This window comes from Dasypus novemcinctus, chromosome 7 (genome assembly GCF_030445035.2).
Source record: "Dasypus novemcinctus isolate mDasNov1 chromosome 7, mDasNov1.1.hap2, whole genome shotgun sequence".
NCBI classification, from domain to species: domain Eukaryota; kingdom Metazoa; phylum Chordata; class Mammalia; order Cingulata; family Dasypodidae; genus Dasypus; species Dasypus novemcinctus.
Genome location: NC_080679.1, coordinates 49,295,441 through 49,315,148, shown reverse-complemented (window position 1 = coordinate 49,315,148; position 19,708 = coordinate 49,295,441). Strand labels below are relative to the sequence as shown.

The 19,708-nt window shown below is 40.0% G+C and overlaps 1 protein-coding gene and 1 pseudogene across 15 annotated transcripts in view; both read right to left on the bottom strand.

Moving 5' to 3' along the window:
• HECW2 (HECT, C2 and WW domain containing E3 ubiquitin protein ligase 2) overlaps window positions 1-19,708 on the bottom strand; it is a 469,060-nt gene that overhangs the window by 236,046 nt on the left and 213,306 nt on the right. For all 15 annotated transcript variants that reach the window (XM_058300431.1, XM_058300434.1, XM_058300432.1 and 12 more), the window contains one exon: window positions 9,169-9,495. In XM_058300431.1, coding sequence (XP_058156414.1) covers window positions 9,169-9,460 — 292 coding nt within the window. In that variant the 5' untranslated portion in view covers window positions 9,461-9,495. The remainder of the gene's footprint in view (window positions 1-9,168; window positions 9,496-19,708) is intronic.
• Window positions 1,582-3,453, bottom strand: LOC139439348 (sodium-dependent multivitamin transporter pseudogene; annotated as a pseudogene).

Sequence of the window (19,708 nt, the reverse complement as noted above, 5' to 3'; positions counted from 1 at the left end):
TCTCATGAACTATAACAAACATACAATACTAATAAATGATGTTAATAATAGGTTAATAACACCCAATATAAACTATGGACTCTAAATAACATTAACATTATGACAGTGTTCTTTCATCATTTGTAACGAATGTGTCACAACAATGTAAGGTGTTGGTGATGGGGCAATGTATGGGAACGCTGTATTGTATACAGGATTATTATCTCACAACTTCTCAACAAAAAAAAAAAAAAGAAATTTTAAAAAATTTAAGTTATAAAAAAAGATGATGAGCCTGAGACCCTAAATGACAGTACAAAGCAAGTCCCCTGCCAATCCATGTTGGATCTATACCACTGGCTCTAAATGGTCTTTTGTCCATTTTTGTCCATTTATTACTGCAGCCTAATATGACCTATCTGGATTAATATAACTAAGGACCAAAAAGTTATTTAGAGTTAAGTTGCCCCCAAAATCACTTTTATGTTCAAAGCTCTTATTTTTTAAGAGTACTTTGGAAACTTAAAGATATGACCTAAAACAAATTTCTTTTAGCAATAATCAGGTAGAATTTTCAAAAGAGTTTAAGAACAGGCACTCATATTCCAGAATATGATTCTGGAAAATACCTAATACACAGATTCTATGTTCCATTTGATTGGTTTCCAGATTAAATAGCAGCTTTCCCATCATCTTTGAAAGCATGAACTTCAAGCCTATATAATATTCCAATTAAAATATATTATTTAGCATTCATATATTTTTTTCCAGGTTCAATGGCAGCTTTTATTCCCCAAGAACAGAGAAATGGAGGCAAGAAACTCCAAAGGGAAACAAAAGCACACATGACAAAATGACACTAAGGGGGCATGGCTCAGGAGTCCAAGGGCTGGCTGTTCCCCAGTGGACCTAGTCACAGCACCTGGCACTGGTTTCCTTGGACCAGTATGGGCACACTTTAAGTGTTAAGTGCCAGGTAGAGGGTGGGGGCAGAGATGTGGAAAACTCCCTACTCCAGGTAAAGCAAATGAGCATACCTGTCAGTTCTCAGGGCACCAAAGTCTCCCATCTCAAGAATGGAGGTAGGCTGATAAGGATGAGAGGGACTTGGGTGCTACAGACCACCTGATGATTACAGCAGCCCCCCACGCCTGATGGAACCTGTGCTGACATCGGACTGTAGGGCAGGCAGCTTCAGGCATTACAGTGGAGATGGCTAAGCTTGCCCAACTGGGCCCCAGAGCAGTTATAACCAGAGATGATGTTTCTAGTCACTTCAGAGGAACCTGTCCATGTTGAGCCAAAAGCCACTGTCCTTTTCCCAGAGAATTAGTTTCTATCCTCATTTCTGGCCTACTCTGGCCCCCTGCAAGCCTGGCCTTTTAGAGAAAAGACTTGTGAGGCCAAGGTGAAAACTCAGCCCTGTCCTCACATCCCCATGACGCCAAAGCTTCTGCCACAGGCCAGAACCTCTGAGGTCAAGATCAGCTGGGGTGGACAGGTCTTCCAGGTGCCCCCCTCACCACGGGCCATACTGAGTCAGTCCTATACTACAGGGTGGTCTCTCTGGCACAGCATGGGTGGGCATGGGCCGGGCCCGGATCACAGTGAGGTCTCCTGGAGGACAAAGGTGGGATGGATGCCTTCCTCATTCATGGCCCTGACCTCCTTGTCTCGGCTGCCCCTGAATATGCTGTTACTCATCTTCCCTGGGAACACTTCGATATCCATGGGGAGGTCCTGGCTGTAGCTTCTGAAAGAAAGTTGCTTCTGGTAGGACAAAGGCAGGAGGGTGAGGAAGTGGGACGCAGCCACTGGTGAGATGGTCTTAGGGTCCAGGACGCAGCCCCACATTCCCCCAGTGAACATGCTGACAAGCAGGTGCACCACGACCATGGTGGTCGCGTTGTGGGCACTGCACCACATATAAGACAGGGAGTAGAACTGCTGCAGCCCCTGGGTCTGGAGCGAGTGGTGGGGGGCATCAGTGTGGTCAGGGGGCTGGTGTACAGGTTGCCCGACAGGGAGAAACTGGACAAGTTAGGGGCACAGGAGCTGAGGCAGCATCCACGCTGGTCATTATGCTCCCAATGCTGATCCAGAAGGCCATGAGCAGCCCAGCCAGGAGGCCTGCGACGGCACCAGGAGGGCTGGCACAAGGGGAGAAGATCCCAAGGCAGAAGAGTCCAAGCAGCAGTTCCCCAACCATGTCAAAGACACGGAATGCTGCCTGCAGCACAGATCCCACGTGAGAGGAAACACAGGCCGTTCCTCAACAAAGGAGCCCATAGCCAAAAGTGAGGGCTTTGGAAAGCATGGTGGCCCAGGCCTCCGACAATGCAGGGCACCAGGTCGGATCAGGTCTTCCATTGTAACCACTGTCAGTGAATTAAAAGCAGAGGATATGGTGCTGAGGGAGCCACTGAGGAGGCAGGCCACAAAGAGCCCCAGCAGGCCCGGCAGGCACTTCAGCAGGTCCGTCACAAAGTACAGGACAAACAGGTCGGGGGCCCCTGGCTCATGGGACACTCTTGGTAACAGGTGAACATGACCAGGCTGATGAGGCAGCCCATGCGGAGGACCAGCTGCTGGCAGGGGAACACCGCGCAACAGGAGAGCACAGCGGCTGTCTCCGTGCGGAGCTAAGGTAGCGATGCACCCGGGCCTGGTTCACCCCATACAGGGAGAGCATCATGAAGATGCCACCAAAGGCCGGGGTCCAGAAGGTGTGCCGCATGCCGGCATCTGGGTCCAACTCGATCCCAGAGACGAGGCTGTGCTGGGAAGTCACATCCCACACACACCCCAAGCCACCCACCTTGGCTGGCCCCACGATGATCACTGCCAGCTGCCCTAGGAACATGACGTGTCTGGAACTCATCTACCCAGATGACCACCTTCAGCCCACCCAGGGCGGTGTAGACAGCACACACCACAGGGAGGGTCAGCACCGACTGCCAGAGATCAAAGCCAGTCACTGCACTGAGGGCCAGTGATGGGGCATCGAGCACAACTGCCATGCAGATCACCATGTGTAAGATGAAGGTCACTGTCCCACAAACTCGCACAGCTTTATTGAATCGTAGCTCCAGGTACTCATAGGCACTGGTAAGCCGCAGGTGGTAGAAGACAGGGATGAAGATGTGGGCCAGGATCAGCAGCCCCAGAAAGTATGAGCAGTCCAGGAACCAGGACCAGGGGCTGAACTGGTAGATCTTGGATGGCGCACCCAGGATGGCCAACTGGAAGGTAGCCAGCAGGGACAGCGCTGCGGGGAGGGAGGCCATCTTGCCCCTGCCAACAGCAGCTGACTGACGGTGTGCCAGCCCCAGCCACGACAGGCGTGGTAAGGCCAATGGCCAGGGAGAGGACCAGCAGTGAGACAAAGACCACGTAGTCAGCGACGGAGAAGGTGGGAGCAGCCGGGCCTGCGCCCAAGGCTGGGGGATGGGGGGCCCAGGTGCTCGTGGCCATGCTCATGTCCTCTCCGTGGCCAGGACATACAGTCAGGGGCTACTTGTGGGCTCCAGGGGGCGCTCGGCTGGGCAGGGCCAGGCAGTGACCACATCTGGCTCCCAGCAGTGGTCTCAACGCCTCCTCCTTCACTGCCCAGGGTGAGCAGGGTGGGGTCAGCCAGGACTGAGACGATCCCTTTGTTCCTCCTGGGATCACCGTCCCACACTTTTTCTCCACCCGCAAGGCGCGGAGAGCACCACCGCGCTCCACACTCCTCAGACCAGCCCCTTAGCATTCATGGTTTAATGCTACGTATAATTTCCAGGGCTGTGTTTCAAAGGAACGAGTTTCGTTTCCTAGAAGAGGAGTAGCCTAGTGTGTCGTTTAAATCTGGAAATACATTCCTGCAGATTTATTCACTGGGTTAGATTGTGCTGCACTTCAGACAACTAAAAGATATTTGTTACTGTGTCTAAAATAATTAAGAGAGTTTATTATAAGAGCTTACAATGTGCCATGCAGCTTGCTAAGAATTTTACATACAACATCCCTTTTAATCTTCATGATTTTGGTACTTTTCATTATTCCACGGATAAGAAAGATTAGATAACTTTCCCAAGGTCATTTAGCTAGCAAGTGGATTTGCATTAACTAGATTGTTTGATGCTAGAGTCTGTGCTCTTAACTACTTATTATCCCAGAGTCTCAGAGTATGCTGTATTTGATGATCATGGGTGTTCCATAGACAAAAGTTATTTCTCAACAGTTAATGCTTGTTAGAAAGAAATACAACTAACAGATCAAGTCTCTCCCAGACATTATTACTAACAAGGCAAGCACTTTGTTTTTTTTTCATCAAATGGCTTAAAGAAAAATATTAATAATACAGGCGCTAATCCAATATTGCTGAAATCAAAGATGGTGAGCACATAACGAAAGGTTGGAAAACACTGACCTACATTTTCTTTAACTGACAAAAAAGTCTAGCCTTCACTCTGCCCCCAAGAAGCTGTATGCAATTGTTACTCCGGGTCTTGGTTTTTTATTCATAAAGCATCTGCTTGAACTGTGGGATCTTACAGATTTAAAATAAATGATTGTAATGCCTTAGCTCACTATTGCCATCTTATTTTACTTTACCAACCAAATGCAAAGAAGTATGAAGGAAGTCATAATGCCTAAGTGGTGATACTCTTAAAAGACAGTCAAAATATAGTTGTTCGGCAGTTCATCTTTGAAGGTATAGTCTTCAACTCACACACACTGAGAAGTACACTCAAAGTCTGGTGCAGAAAAATTCTGGTAAATTATTTGTTATTGTTCCATGATAAGATGAGAAGCTTGAGCCAGAAAATGAAATACCTATATCAATAAACCCACTATTTAGTTTAGATTTTCTCAATGTAGGAAGCAATGTATCAGTTTATATTCTGGAGCAAGCTTTGTATCTAATCACAGATCAGTAACAGTTCACAGTCAAGCACTTTGAGTAGCACTGATATATAGCATAGTACATAGTTTTAATATTTCAAAATGTGCTTAAATCAGGAGCCTAAAGCTGCTTGTAACTGAGAAATACAAATCAAACCTTTTAGGAAGTGTTTGTTTTTCTTTTAAATGACCAGAAAAATAAGAACAAAACCTAATGGTAAGGGGAATTAGCTAGCGAGCATGAAACACATTTAATGTGCTCTACCACCTACTTCAATTGCTTCCACTTGAGTTTTCATGGAAAGCTATTTCTGTTGGATCCTTAAGTATTTTCACATAAGTTAAGCGTTTGGTTTTGTTGTTGTTATTGGTTTAGTGATCTTAGTAGGAGGTAATGAAAGAACTGTTAAATTTGTGAGAGGTCAATCCTAATTTTTGAGACCAAAAATAAATTATAAACCTAGTGATTTCTGAAAACCATCTGTAAGGCATTAATTGTTGTAATTTAGAGATTCATGCATCAGAGATAATCACAACACCAAAGATATTTCATACATTCTATTCAAGGTTATAGATACATTGCAATCATCTCTGGAAATCTCAGAGTGTGTATGAGACTTTCTGGAAGGAGAAAAATATAATTAGTATCTGTTCTGAGGACTGTGTTCACACTTCAAATTTCCCCAAATGATGCTTTGATATTTTCATCTCTTTTCAACCTGTATTCCCAACAGGACCTATTTACTGCCTAAAATGCAGTAAATAAATGCATTTATTTTTGTGATCCAGGAGGAGATACTTTCCCTCCAGATTAGTAGTGCTAAAAGTCATCTGGAGTGACTGATATAGTACAGAACATCATTAACAATTAACTGAACAAAAACAAAGCTCACACTCCTAAAGGGGAAGAAAATGTAAGCCAAGAGAAATACAATCAAAATGCAGAATGTGCCAATAAGCCACACCTTGCCAGCTTGACGTTCCACCAAAATCCTTCTCCTTTGGGACTTATTTCTATAGAGACCATCTCTCTGTTCCATAAATAAAACTAGAAGTTGCTAGGGAACAGTCTGACTTTTCAAGACACAACTGAAGGAGAGCGGCTGCTTCCTACCAAGAGGCACAGAAATCTGAAACCTACTGCTGACATTTGTGCTATTGTTACAGAACCCAGATTCTCAGCACATCTGAGGCCAAGAGAGAATTTATTATGCATTTTCCTGTTTAGCCACAGCAGTCTTAAATTTATAACTTAATTTGGACACTGAAATTCTTTTCTCCATCCTAGCCATGTGTTTCCTCGAAAACAAAGGTCCTCTCTGAATGTATCATCTCAACATCCTTCATGTAATAGTGTCCAGTAAAAAATTGTTTTGCGTATTTACAAGCTATTAATACTCATTAGAAAGATTCTTCCCACTGTATTATGTCTTTTTAAACTTTTGAAAATCCCAACAGGTCTGGGATACGTTTTTGGAAATTTTACATCAAAATGTATGTTACTGCTTTTACAAACAACCTAGTAGTTTTTACCTATATTAAAACTACCCCAAACACTCTCCTCTGAAGTAGCAATAATTGAAGTAGCCCACTCAATTCTGGTCTTTCTGGTCGCCTAGAGGTTTGGTTAATGATACAAAAAAGCTTTACTAATGGTGACCAAAACAGAGATGAGATTATTTTTCTCACATAGCTTTTTATCTCTCGATTGATATCGCATGGTTGCTACACAGATGTAACAGCTGAAGGCATCACATTCTGTCACCAGAGTCTCAAGCACAAGGGAAAGGGAAGTTTAAAGACTCTCTCTTTATGAGGCCTGGCTTTTCACTGGAAAGGGAAGTTCCCCCCAAAGATTTCCCCTTACATCTTACTGGCCAGAACTGGCTCACATGCCCTCTCCTAGACTAATGATCGCTTAGATGCCATACAGGTTTAGACCTTGGTTTACAGGTCTGTCTGCCCTGGAATCAAGGACTAGAGTCCTAGGGTTCTAAGCGCCAGTTAAAGACCGCAGTGCAGCCAGCCTTGTCCTTTCCATGTATTATGGCAAAGCTGTCACAGAAGTGAGGTTGCTCCTCTAGTCTAGAGGTCATAAGAGACCCTGCTGGCCCTAGGAGAGAAATGCCAGGTCTCTGCTCATGCTGTGTGAGGGCCCAGATAAGCCAATCTTTGTTTTAATACAGTCATGGCCCTACAACTATAGAAAGAAACCATAGTTAATGCTCTAGACACTGGACCTGTACCTTTTACGGCCATTCATTGTTGAATCAAGAGCATGCCTGAGAATATCAAGTTCCTCATTTTATCACAGTATTTCTGTAAGTTCCAGACTTGAGAAGTTTGGGTCCAGTTCCTCATCCCTCTTTCCTGCTAGTGATCTTAAACTATTAGAGCTGTATGATGATTTATGTGGGAAAGATACAGACGTTTCTTGAAATAAACTGAAAATGAGGACTTTTCAAGGAGATGTAATTCCTAATTTCTATACTTCTAGATTTATTCTTGAATTAATTCCAAACTTAAAACTCTGACTTATAGCTTTTCCTCTAAAAAGAATACCAAGATTTTGTGACTTTAGTCACTTGGAGATAAGAACTGTGCTTTGGGTTCCTTAGTTCCTTCTTGATTGGATTCACAATAATTGGAGTGAAGGAAAAGAAAGGGAAGTAGAAAAAACTGGTATGAGTCACTGTCTTAAATAATTTCAGCATCTTACATTAATTTTTTAAAAAATCATATAAATAATATAAAACTGGTATGGCTTAAAGAAAAATTACATAAAATCATTTGGGAAAACAGAATCTATTTGTCATTTTAAATTAAGCATTATAAAATCTAAAATGGAGGGAAAAGGGGGAAGTAATATGAGAAATGTGGAAAGAAAAAAAATTCACAAAATCCACACGGGTGAAATTGCATCAAAATCAAAAGAGTGACTTCTAAAGTCCCATCAAAATTGTAGGATATTTTTTGTGAACATAATAGGTATAAGGTATAATTTTAAATCAAGTATCTTCCTCATTCTCATTTGAATATATATTTAAACACACCTGGGTAAAATGCTGAACTCTGAAGATTTTCTCCTTTTTTCCCCATAAGAGAAAAAAGGAAAACAACAATTCGTTGAAATTCTTTGGCCATTTTTAGATTTCTTGTTATCAAACATGATTAACCACAGTTATGTAAGTGAATACAAATTTTATTTTAATCATCATTTTTATGTTAGAGAAACAAACATAATTTTAATGAAATTTCAGCAAAGATGAACTAGGGTTCCTAAGCAGTGGCACTATTGACAAGTAGAGTCAGATGATTGTTGTGGAGGTCTGTCCTGTGCACTGTAGGATGTTTAGCAGAATCCCTGGCCTCACATTTCTTCACCCAGTGAGATAACCAGAAATATCTCCAGATATTGCCCAATATTTCCTAGGAGGCAAAATCACCCTTAGTTGAGAACCACTGTCATAAACAGATGTGTCTTTCCCCCTACTTAATTCATTTTTTTAAAAATGATGCTTCACATATATTTTACAGTACAAGCAACAATGTCTTCTTAGTAGAACATCTGATGCTAACTTTTGAATGGACTTCCCTTCATTCAATCAGAAATTCTCCAACTTTGGGTAATGCAAGTTTTTATTACTGGTTTTGATTTGGGGTTTCTGGTGGTTGGTTCTAACTTTTGCTTTCAAATAAAGCAGACTTTATAATTGTCTGCCCCATTTACTATTCATTCACCAAGGAATAACATATGCAAATTAGCTAAACAGAACAGGGACTACTTTCATGAAAACAAATAACAACCTATTTCTATGCTACTTGTCATGAGAACATGAGATTTTCTTCACCTAACTGATCTAGGACACATCAAAAAATTTTGAAATTAAAAGGATAACTTAGACTTCCAATTGTTCTTAATGAAATTCAGACTTTAGAAAACACATAACATTTTCTCATAGCATTTATCCAAATCTAAACATCTTTTTCACACAGTTTGAAAATGTTAATATATTTTTTCAAAATGGGTCTAATGATCAAGAAGCAATGTGAAGTTTTAAAAAGAAAATACTGTAAAATCTGTAAGTGCTGGCATTTAATTAGGTAGAATGTAATCATAAAATTCAGATAAGCAAAGAAGTTTAATAATTGTTACTCTCCCCCCACCCCAAAGAAGAAAGAAAAATTCCCAGATTCTAGTTGTATGGGTTTTATATATTCCAGGAGAAAATACAAATAGTATGATGCCAGAGTAAAAATGTATGCTGTAACTCACATGCAAGTCCATTTCATCTTACTCACCTATATGATAAAGTCCAATCCAATCACTGGGGTCCACCTCCTCTTTAATGTCCCAAAAGATAATGAGGTTCTGGGCTTGCCCCAGCGTGTACTCATACATGCTGGCAGTCAGACTGGAGCGGCTCTCGGAAGTCACCAAGTCCGTGTCGCTGTTGGCCCTCTGGAGGGTCATGTTCTCCGGCATGGAGCTCTGGGCGGCAAGACTCTGAAGGTTCTCTGGGCTCAGTGTGTACCGCATCTGGGGATTCCGGCGCCGCACAAAAAGCAGATGCTCCCGGGCTGAGCTAGCCATCCCGCCTGCCTCTCTAAGGTTGACTTCCTACAAAGCTGGAAGAGACAGACAAGCATAAAGCATCAGTGCTACAGTGAAAGAAATTTGGTTTTACTTCCCAGGCATAAAGTCTTAAATAGTGGTTATTAAAGCCTGACCCACAGTAATCTTCTGCTGTCAAAATAAAGCCTATTATTCTACTGTTAACTGATAATGTCAGAAACCTGATGGCAAGGGCTATCACACCACTGTGGCCGTCGATTTCATCCACTACAGCTTCCTGTTAGCAAGTAAGCTGAGGGGAATTTATGTACCATCTCTCCTTTAGGTCTATCATTTTCCAACACCCCACCTTCAGAAATGGCAGCCTCTTCTCCTTCCTTACTCTACACGTGTTAATTTCCTGCTGCAATTAAATTTTCAAAGAGCAAACTAAAAAAGTTTGACATATTCTATATCAAGTTGAAATATATCATTGAGTCTGCTTCCTTGTTCAATTTCCTTAGGTGGAATGTGACTCACTAAAGTCTTACAGGAGCATGTTCAAAACGTCACCTCTTCACTGAGGCCTTTGGTGGTCAATAGGTTTAAAACTAAAAACCCCCAGCATTTTCCATATATCCTTTCCTGCTTTAGATTTCTCTGTAGCAATTATTATGGTCTGATATCCCACATATTTCACTTATTTATTTATTCTTCTGCAAGCAAGAATGTAAGCTTCACACAGGCAGGATATTCATCTGTTTTGTTACTACTTTATTCTCAGTGTATAAAACAGGGCCTGACACAGTAGATGTCAATTATAATTGTGAGATGGATGGATAGATGAATTGTAAGTCCCTTTCTGGGCCCTGTCACTCACCATCCCTGATTTTCTGGCCAGTCCACAATATTTCTACCACCTGGCCACACAGTAAGCAACTATCATTGGCATCCACTTGGCCTCTATTTAGAGGAACAGGGTCTTTACTGTTCAAACTGGATCGCCATTTGAAAAATAAAGGAGGACCCCCTACTTCATACAATATTTAAAAATTAACTAAAAATGGATCAAACTCTTAGAAAAAACAGAGAGATGCATCTTCAGGAAATTGGTTAGGCAATGGTTTCTTAATCTTTACACCCAAAGCCAAGGAAAAAAAGAAAAATAGATAAATGAGACCTCATCAAAATTTAAAACTTTTGTTCCTTAAAGACTTCCTTATGAAAGGAAAAAGACAAGTTATACAAGTTGTGACAGTTTGAATTTGGTGAATCCCCCCAAAAAGACTGTGTTTTTTAACTAATCCATTCCTGTGGGTGTGAGACCCTTTGACTGCATTAGAGTTAGTTAAGTAAGGAATCTAGATTAGATCACTTAATTAGATGATTTTTGATTGGACTATAACAGTAAGATGTGACTCAGACTGGGTCTTCACCCTCTTGCTGGGTCATATATAAATTGAGAACACACAGAGAGATACAGAGAAATAGTGCTGCCATTTTGGCCCTGCCATGTGAGAGAGGACTTGAGGACTGCCAGCAGCCGAAGCTGAAACACGAAGTCCACAGAGGTGGGCCCATGGAGCAGCTCAAGGCTGAAGGATGAGTCATACGCCTGATTGCTCACAGCTGAGCTCCAAGGGAGGGCAGATTCTGGAGGGGAAGACAGGGACCTCAGCAGAGACTGGCCGCCACCTTGCCTTGCCACGTGGCAGGACGTCAGGATTATCAGCAGATGATTTTGGTAAGAAAGCATCTCCGATGATGATTTGGACATCCCACATCCTCTCAACTATAAGCTTTTATCCCAAATAAATGCCCTTTATAAAAGCCAACACATTTCTGGTACTTTGCACTGGCAGCCCTGTGGCAAACTAAGATAATAACTAACAATCTTGGATGTAGGGGGCGGGGGTGGGAAAGGAGGGAAGAGTTCCCTAAGTCCTCCTATCCTCCCATCCATTTCACAATCACTTTAGGTAAGAGGGATATTGTACTTGCTAGGGTTATAATACTTGCAAATGGATTCAAGTAATTTCTTTCATAAGGATGATCTCACATTCTAAGCACTTTCTTGAATTAAAATAACTTGGGCTGGTAGACAAGATATCCTATGAGAAAACAACAGAGAAAAATGAACCAAATTACCCAGTTTAATAATATTAAGTCCCATATCTCCATAAATTTAGCAATTCTTTTTTCCTAAGTGGAATATGGGAACTCTGACATCATTATATAACCCATCACTGTAAACCTCAAATATCTTCCCGTGAACTTAAAACACAGGACAACTTCTAATCCAAGGGTTTCTTAAATTTTCATTTTAGCAAATTTCAACAGACCTTTCTTTATAAACCCAGTTGTGCTTGTGTGTGTAAGGGGAGGAGATAAACTGGGTGAAAGATGGACGTTATCTATATATTCATTTAAAAAATGCTCACATGGCACTTACTCTTTCCAAGTGATTTACAAATATATACAGGTTATTTGTAAGTCCTGTGTTTATAAATCAAAAGCTGTATATACTTAAACTTTACCCTGCCTCAATATAGTCATCTATTAAATAGAAGCAACTATAACATACCTTGCAAGATTGTTGTAAGGATTAGAAAAATCATAGATAAAAGTGCTTGGTAAAAGCTATTGTTATTTCAGTAGGCAAAAAAATATAATTACTAAATTAATAAATGCATTATTTAGTTTGGGGTAGCTCTCCATGCCTGAGAGTCTGAGAAGAAGAATATTAGGATTTGGAAGACAACTAATAGAAATATAATGCTAAAGACCAACTTTACATATTAAAAATCACTAAAAATTCTGCCCAGTGTCAGATGACCCTGTGCTTAGGAAAGAAAGAGAAAACAGACCATCCTTCCCTTGTCTCCTCCTATTCAACATGGCTCCCAGCTCTGAGTCCAGCAATCAGCTACCTGTAGGTTACATGGGGTTTTGAGTTATAGCTTAGGAACTCAAGTACAGTTCTTAAGGCATGGTTTCTACATAAAAGTGAATTCCAGTGGATATGGCTCAACAAATAGAGCTTCCACCTACTATATAGGAGGTCCAGGGTTCGCTACCCAGGACTCCTGGCCTGTGTGGTGAACTGGCCCACATGGAGTGCTGCTGCACACAAGGAGTGTTTCCCCACACGAGGGTGTCCCCTGTGCAAGAAATGGCCCCCGTGCAAGGTGTGCAGCCCCCACACAGGAGACATATGAGAGGTAGTGAACTAGGGAGCTGAGGTGAAGCAAGATGATCACTTCTCTCCCACTCCGGAAGGTCCCAGGATGGGTTCCCAGAGCCACCTAATGAGAATACCACAGGCACAGAAGAACACACAACAAATGGACACAGAGAGCAGACAATGGAGTGAAGTGAGGAGAGAGAAATAAGAGAAAAAAAATAGAAATAGAAATAAATAAATACATACATACATACATAAATAAATAGGGAAACGGACTTGGCCCCGTGGTTAGGGCATCCGTCTATCACATGAGAGGTCCGCAGTTCAAATCCCGGGCCTCCTTGACCCGTGTGGAGCTGGCCCATGCGCAGTGCTGATGTGCGCAAGGTGTGTCCTGCCACGCACGGGTGTCCCCCGTGTAGGGGAGCCCCACACGCAAGGAGTGCGCCCCGTAAGGAGAGCCGCCCAGTGCGAAAGAGGGTACAGCCTGCCTAAGAATGGCGCCGCACACATGGAGAGGTGACACAGCAAGATGACGCAACAAAAAGAAACACAGATTCCCGTGCTGCTGACAACAGAAGTGGACAAAGGAACAAGACGCAGCAAATATACACAGAGAAGAGACAACTGGGGTGGGTGGGGGGGAGGGAGAGAAATAAATAATCTTAAAAAAAAAAAAGATTTATTAAAAAATAAAATTAAATAAATAAATAAATAAAAGTGAAATCTAATTTCCAAACAACCAACCTGTGAAAGAACTTCTCAAATACCCATTTCCAAGCCAGTGCTGGACCTAGCAAGACAGGAGATTGGAGAGTGAAAATAGGATAAGAATCTTGGACATTGATTTTGGAATAATTCAATTGGAACTTTGCTGAAAGTGAACAGGGATAGAGGAGTGAAAATATGAAAGTAAAGTTTGGAGAAGCAATCTGAGAGTATCTGCAGGGTTGTATGTAAAAGGAAGAAAATAGAGGTGGATAAACCAGTTTGAAGCTACTGATTAGTCAAGGCACTCGAAATCTACCCTGAAAAAGAAATATCAAACAGGAATATTTCAAAGAAATTGTCCAAACACTTGGCAACAGATTGGATATAGGGGTTAAAAATCAGAGATATGTTAGAATTAAATTCTGGATTTTCCAATCTACAGAATCACAGAAACACTGACAGGTGAGAAAATCAATCTCATCTTGGGTAAGGTTGAAGTAAATACAATATCCAAGAAAATATGTACCAAAGACACTTGTGAGTGTGGACCTAAATTTCTGGTTATTATTAGACCAGGAATAAAACAAATATTCAAATAAGTTTATGCTTACCAGGCTTATTGAGGTTTAAAAACCTCACTCAAATGTTTTACTTAAGGTAACAGAGGTCAACAGGGAAAGACATAAAATCAGAATTCTTGGATTGCAATGAAGGTTTATTACTAAACATGCCTTGGAAAACTTAATTTTTCCCTTGTAGGAAAAGTGGTGTTCTTAGAGTTCAAGTTTCCATAGTAAATAAAATTAGACACCATGTAAAAATTAAATCACAAGATTACATAAAAATGAAAAAGAACCCAAAGTGCTCTAAATTTATATTTAAAATCTTAGTTTATTATTCATGCAATGTTCTCAAAGAAAAATCAGTGCTACTCAAACACTACTGTACATTTTCTCTTATGAAAACTCCAGAATTCTTGATCTGCTTCTTGGTTTCATACTTAGGCCTTCTACAATGAGAAAGTCAACTTTTCTTTAGAAAACTATCCACACTCTTGTGAAAAGCTTTAAAAGATAAAACCAATGTCAAGAGAAACTGATTAGTGCCCACCTATTCATTAAACAGAAAGCCCCTTTAAAGCTCCTTAGATAATCCCTCCCATGGTGAGCCTCTGCTGCTGCTTTATGTCCCATTCCCAATGGACACAACTTAACATGATGCAGCACCTCTTTGAAAACCTCCCTCCTCTAATTATGATTAGGTCTGCGCTATGCTGCTCTCTCAGATAAAAGGAGTCTGCTTAAACAACAGAAAACAAAATTACTTTTCTTCCAGAGGTCAAGAGGATTATTAAGCAAACTGCAAAATGCCACAGTGCACCCCTCATTTTCAAAAGCAGCAGATTTTGTTTAGAAGACACAGACATTACAAGATGACAAATACATTACAGAAGTGTGTTTAATTAAAATATTTTTGCTAAGGAATCTGGAGGTGAATGTTAACTTAGTAACCCTCACCTAAAGGACAAGTACTGAAAGCATCAATTGTCAAAGACTTTTAAACATCCCTGGATTCTAACGTTCTTGTTTAACCCTTCAAATTCCTTTAAAGTATAACACACACACACATACACGCGTGTTCACCTATACTATGTTTCAAACTCCAAGTGCTTTTTTACAATGTAAATAAAGAAAGCAAGGGGGGAAATGATATTTATGGTCAAGAGATAACTAATGAAAACATATTTAATCTACAATAAGCAGAGATGTGAGAAATCTAGAAACAGAAAACAGATCCCAACAAAGCCAGTTGACATCTTAGATGAAGAAAGCCTTTAGCAAATTCTCAGCTAAATATCCCTCCCTGATGGATTACTGCTAGGAGAAAACATTTATAGAGTCATTACTCAATGTTTATCATAAATAATCGTAACCTGCCCTTAGTTCACTCTTCAAGTGTGAACTAGTAAAATGATTAAGAAGACCAGAAAAATTTCTTCTATACACCTGCCAGATATTCCCCATGACTTTAGGGCTTTTGATAAAATATTTTGGTTGCTAAAGCTGCCCCTTACCACTCTTTCCACGTGGAAAGTATCAGAAAATGCAATTTATCCTCCAGAATGCCATCCTTTAGGAAAAGGCCTTTATTCCCGCAATTTTACCAAATAAAACATTATGATCCACAACATAAAAATAGTCCACCAGTAAATTTAGAAAAGGAATGTACACAAAAAGAGAAATACTTTTAAGTTCCAAAAATTGTTCTTTTTAAAGCCTGGGTTCAACAGTACTTTCAAGACATTGTTTTAGTTTTAAATCACTGACTATATAACTAGATTAAAAAGAGAAAATAAAGATTTGATTTAACTTTTTAAATTTTTTAACTTATTAGGGTTTATAAATTAAATTACTTCATTAAACTTTTCTTTGCAGATATGAATAGCCAATTTATGAAAGAAAAATTAAAATGATCAATAGAGCAAAATGAATTAAAACAAAAGAGATCTAATTTTCTGTCCATCAAAATGTCAACTTGTAAAAATAATAGTACTCAGAAAAAGGGAAGGTCCAATGAGATGGAAACTCATATACAGCTGGGAAGATGGTTTTACAAAGCTTTATGGAGCCTTAGATATGCTCTCACACTTTGACAGGTGATTCCTTCTAGCTGTATCCTAAGGAAAGATGCAGAGGTGCTGGTAAAGATTTATGAAAAAGATGCTCATCACAACAAAATAGTGGAAAGCAAAATCATTTCCAAAAATGAAGTAACAATTAAATTGTGGCAACTTATATCATAGAATATTATGAAGCCATTAAAAGCATATTTTTAAATTTTTGACATGAGAGCTTATTCATCATGATATCATATTTAATATAATCAAATACTGTTACATCAACAAATTGTGTTAATAAACATGCATACAAAGAAACATGCATAGATAGTGGAATTACAAATAATTTTCTACTTAATACTTTTTGCATTTTCTGAAAACTTCTACAAACAGTATATATAATAATTTTAAAAATATGCCTTGATATGAAAGGATGGTTCCAACTATTTATTGTAAATTGTCAACAATGGTTTGTTACATGGAATGAAACCCCCTCTGATAAACTAAAACAGAAGAAGAATTTATGGTAAAGATAAAGGGTAACTAATAAAAGAACAAGAAAATGAGTGAAAACCAGATATGTTCTTGGGTAACAGCAGCCACCAAGATCCATCCATCTAAATGCTTGTTCTCTCCACATCACGGAGGTCATAACTGAGTCCTGGTAGAGAGAATCTTATGGCCTGTGGAAGTGAAGAGAAAAAACATCTAACTTGGCAATTCCGTCAAACTGAAAGCAGTGAGGGAGAAAGGAATCTTCAAAAGGAAGTGAGCTGGAAATGGAAGAAGGAGAAATTAATGCTCAATACAAACAAAGGAAAAAGAAAAAACACCAGCAAATAATTGGTGCTAAAATGACAGACCCTTAAAGAGGTAATGGAAGAAGAAAATAGAATAGTTTGGGAATAATGAAGGAAACACCTAATATTCATTTATCTCAATTGTTGAGGATAGACTGTAATGAGTCCTTACTGGAATGATATTCATTGGCTTAGGTATAAATTTTTATCTTAAACATTGATTTATACTTTTAAAATGCTATTAAACTAAGAAGAACAAAACTTCATTTTGAGAATAATTTTTAAATGTCATACTAGATTAGGAAAATGGAAGCCAAAAGTTCATATAATTTTCAATATTATTTTAAAATTTCAATCGGATTTTTGTTTTTCATTTTCAATCTATTTTTTAATAAATACATACCGAGTTTTCTAGTTTATCCAAATATATTTTAAAAGAAAACAAAAAACATTTTGCTTTTTTATTAACCACTTTTGGTGGTTTGTTTTTCTATTAACAAATATTGATGACTTGTATGGGGGAAAGAAGATCAACTCATTTTAGAGTGGTCTCTTTTGAAAGATAGTGAGATGATTGGCTTTTACTAATTGTACATTCCTAGGGGTGAAAGATATCTTTTTCCTTTGCATGTACCCCATCCCAAAATTGAATCTGCAGCCAAGGACCAAAATTATTGGTAAATAGAACTCATATATTTAAGAATTCTGCATTACTTTGTGGCGCCTGGAGCACATCTATGTGGGAAATGCTTCTTGAAAAGCAAACCACAAACATAAGGTCCTAGTTACTGATTGTCAAAATCATTCTTAAAAAAAAAGCCAACCATATTTTAAAATAATTGTCTGTTCCATAAAACACCAGAAGTCAGAACTATAAACACTGAAAATTGTAGCATGTACTCTATACCCCCACGGAACACATGGTTTGAACTTTAATGCTTCTCTCTTTTCTTCTTCACTGCCACAAAAGTACGACGCCAGATTCACATCAGATCTCATATCTATCTCATGGTCTATCTCATATCTAGACCATCACTTCTTAACAGGCCTCTCTGACCCATGTATTTCCCACCAGACAAACCATCCACTATCTCCCTACAGAACTTTTTCAATTACAGCACTCCCAATCAAGTAAACAATATAATCATGGAGTCATGATGGACACAAACAAAGGGGGTGGGTATGGGACCAAGTTTAGGTAGAGTAGGCAGGGAAGGTCTCTCACAGAGGGTTGAGACCTGAAGTGAGCAGGATGAAGGTGGCTTGGATTTGAGCAATGATACTAGAGGTCAGGAGAGATAGCAGAGAGTGAAGTTTTGAGTGGGTTTCTTTAAATAAACCCAAGGCTCCCTGCAACTTTTCCCCTGCAAACTTACCTATTCTGTTAGCCTTAAAAATGATTAGTATACCTGGCATCTGCCAATGCCATTCTCTAGCCCTACTGAAATTGTATGTATCCTTCAGGGTCTAAGTACCACTCTCTTCCTGAAGACCAGAAAGATACATTTCTACTTATTCTGGGTGGCCTTTTTTGTATCATTCATATCACCTGCACTTCACAATGCCCCACTCTAATTATGAGAGCATTCATGTCTTCTCTTACCAGACTATAAGCTCTTTGAGAACAATTATATCTTTCTCTTATATCCTCCACAATTAATAAGTGTTTAGTAAATATTTTCAAATGAATGACTATATGAGGTTAAGTGATACTGTGAGAAAATATGAATGTGCAAGGGCGAAATGAACAATATGAATAAATGTTAATTTTTCTTTAAAAACAGCCATATTAGCCATCCAAAAAAGATTTATGGAGTAAAGTACCTACTTTGCACTAAGAAGTATAAATAAGATGTCCTTGCTATAGTAATAAAAGAAATTAAATCAACGTACATGAAAGAAATAGAGAACGATTGCCTTCTACACAATAAGGTATAAATGCAAAAGTCAGTAAAAGTTTGCAGTAAGGAATGATCAGTAGGGGCTGAAGTGTTTAAGAAAAGCCTGAGAAAAATTGAGCTGGTTCTTGAAAGACATGAAGAGGACATGGAAATATGACATTCATTCCAGGCCAAAGAAATAATCCCACTAAAATGTAAAGAATGACAGTATGAGCTTTCCCACCCACCCCAGTTGTCTGTTCTCTGTGTCCATTTTGCTACGTGTTCTTCTTTTGTCTGCTTCTGTTGTTGTCAGCGGCACGGGAATCTGAGTCCTTTTTGTTGCATCATCTTGCTGCGTCAGCTCTCCTTGTGTGCGGCACCATTCCTGGGCAGGCTGAACTTTCTTTTCGTGCTCTCCTTACAGGGCGCACTCCTTGCGCATGGCATGGCACTCCTTGCGCGCATCAGCACTGCGCGTGGGCCAGCTCCACACGGGTCAAGGAGGCCCAGGGTTTGAACCACGGACCTCCCATGTGGTAGATGGATGCCTTATCCACTGGGCCAAGTCCACTTCCCAGTATGAGCTTTTACTGCCTACACTCAGGTTACTATTACCTCTCTTCTGAGTAAGTAATGGCCTCCTACCCTGCTTCTACCCTCGACGTCCTGCTGTCCATTCTCAACACACAAACCACAGTGATCCTGTTCAAAAGTAAATCAGATCATGTTCTTTCAACCCCAAACCCTCCAATAGGCCCCATTCCACTCAGAGCAAAAGTTAAAATTCTTACATTAGACTTACAAGACTCCACATGGTCTGATCCCTGGTTTTGGATTCATCTCCTGCTGCTGCAGTCCTTGGCCATGCCACTGGCTTCCTTGCTGTTCCTGGAACCCCCCAACCACACTCCATCTCAGGGTCTTGGCATCTGTTGTTTCCTCTGCCACAAAGACTAATCTCAATATCCACTTTGCTCACTATGTTACCTTCTTCACGTTTCTACCAAAATGCCACCTTTTCCCTTTTGCCAACTATACCCTTTCCCTCTTTTATTTTTCCTCCACAGCACTTTCCATATTCTAATATACAGT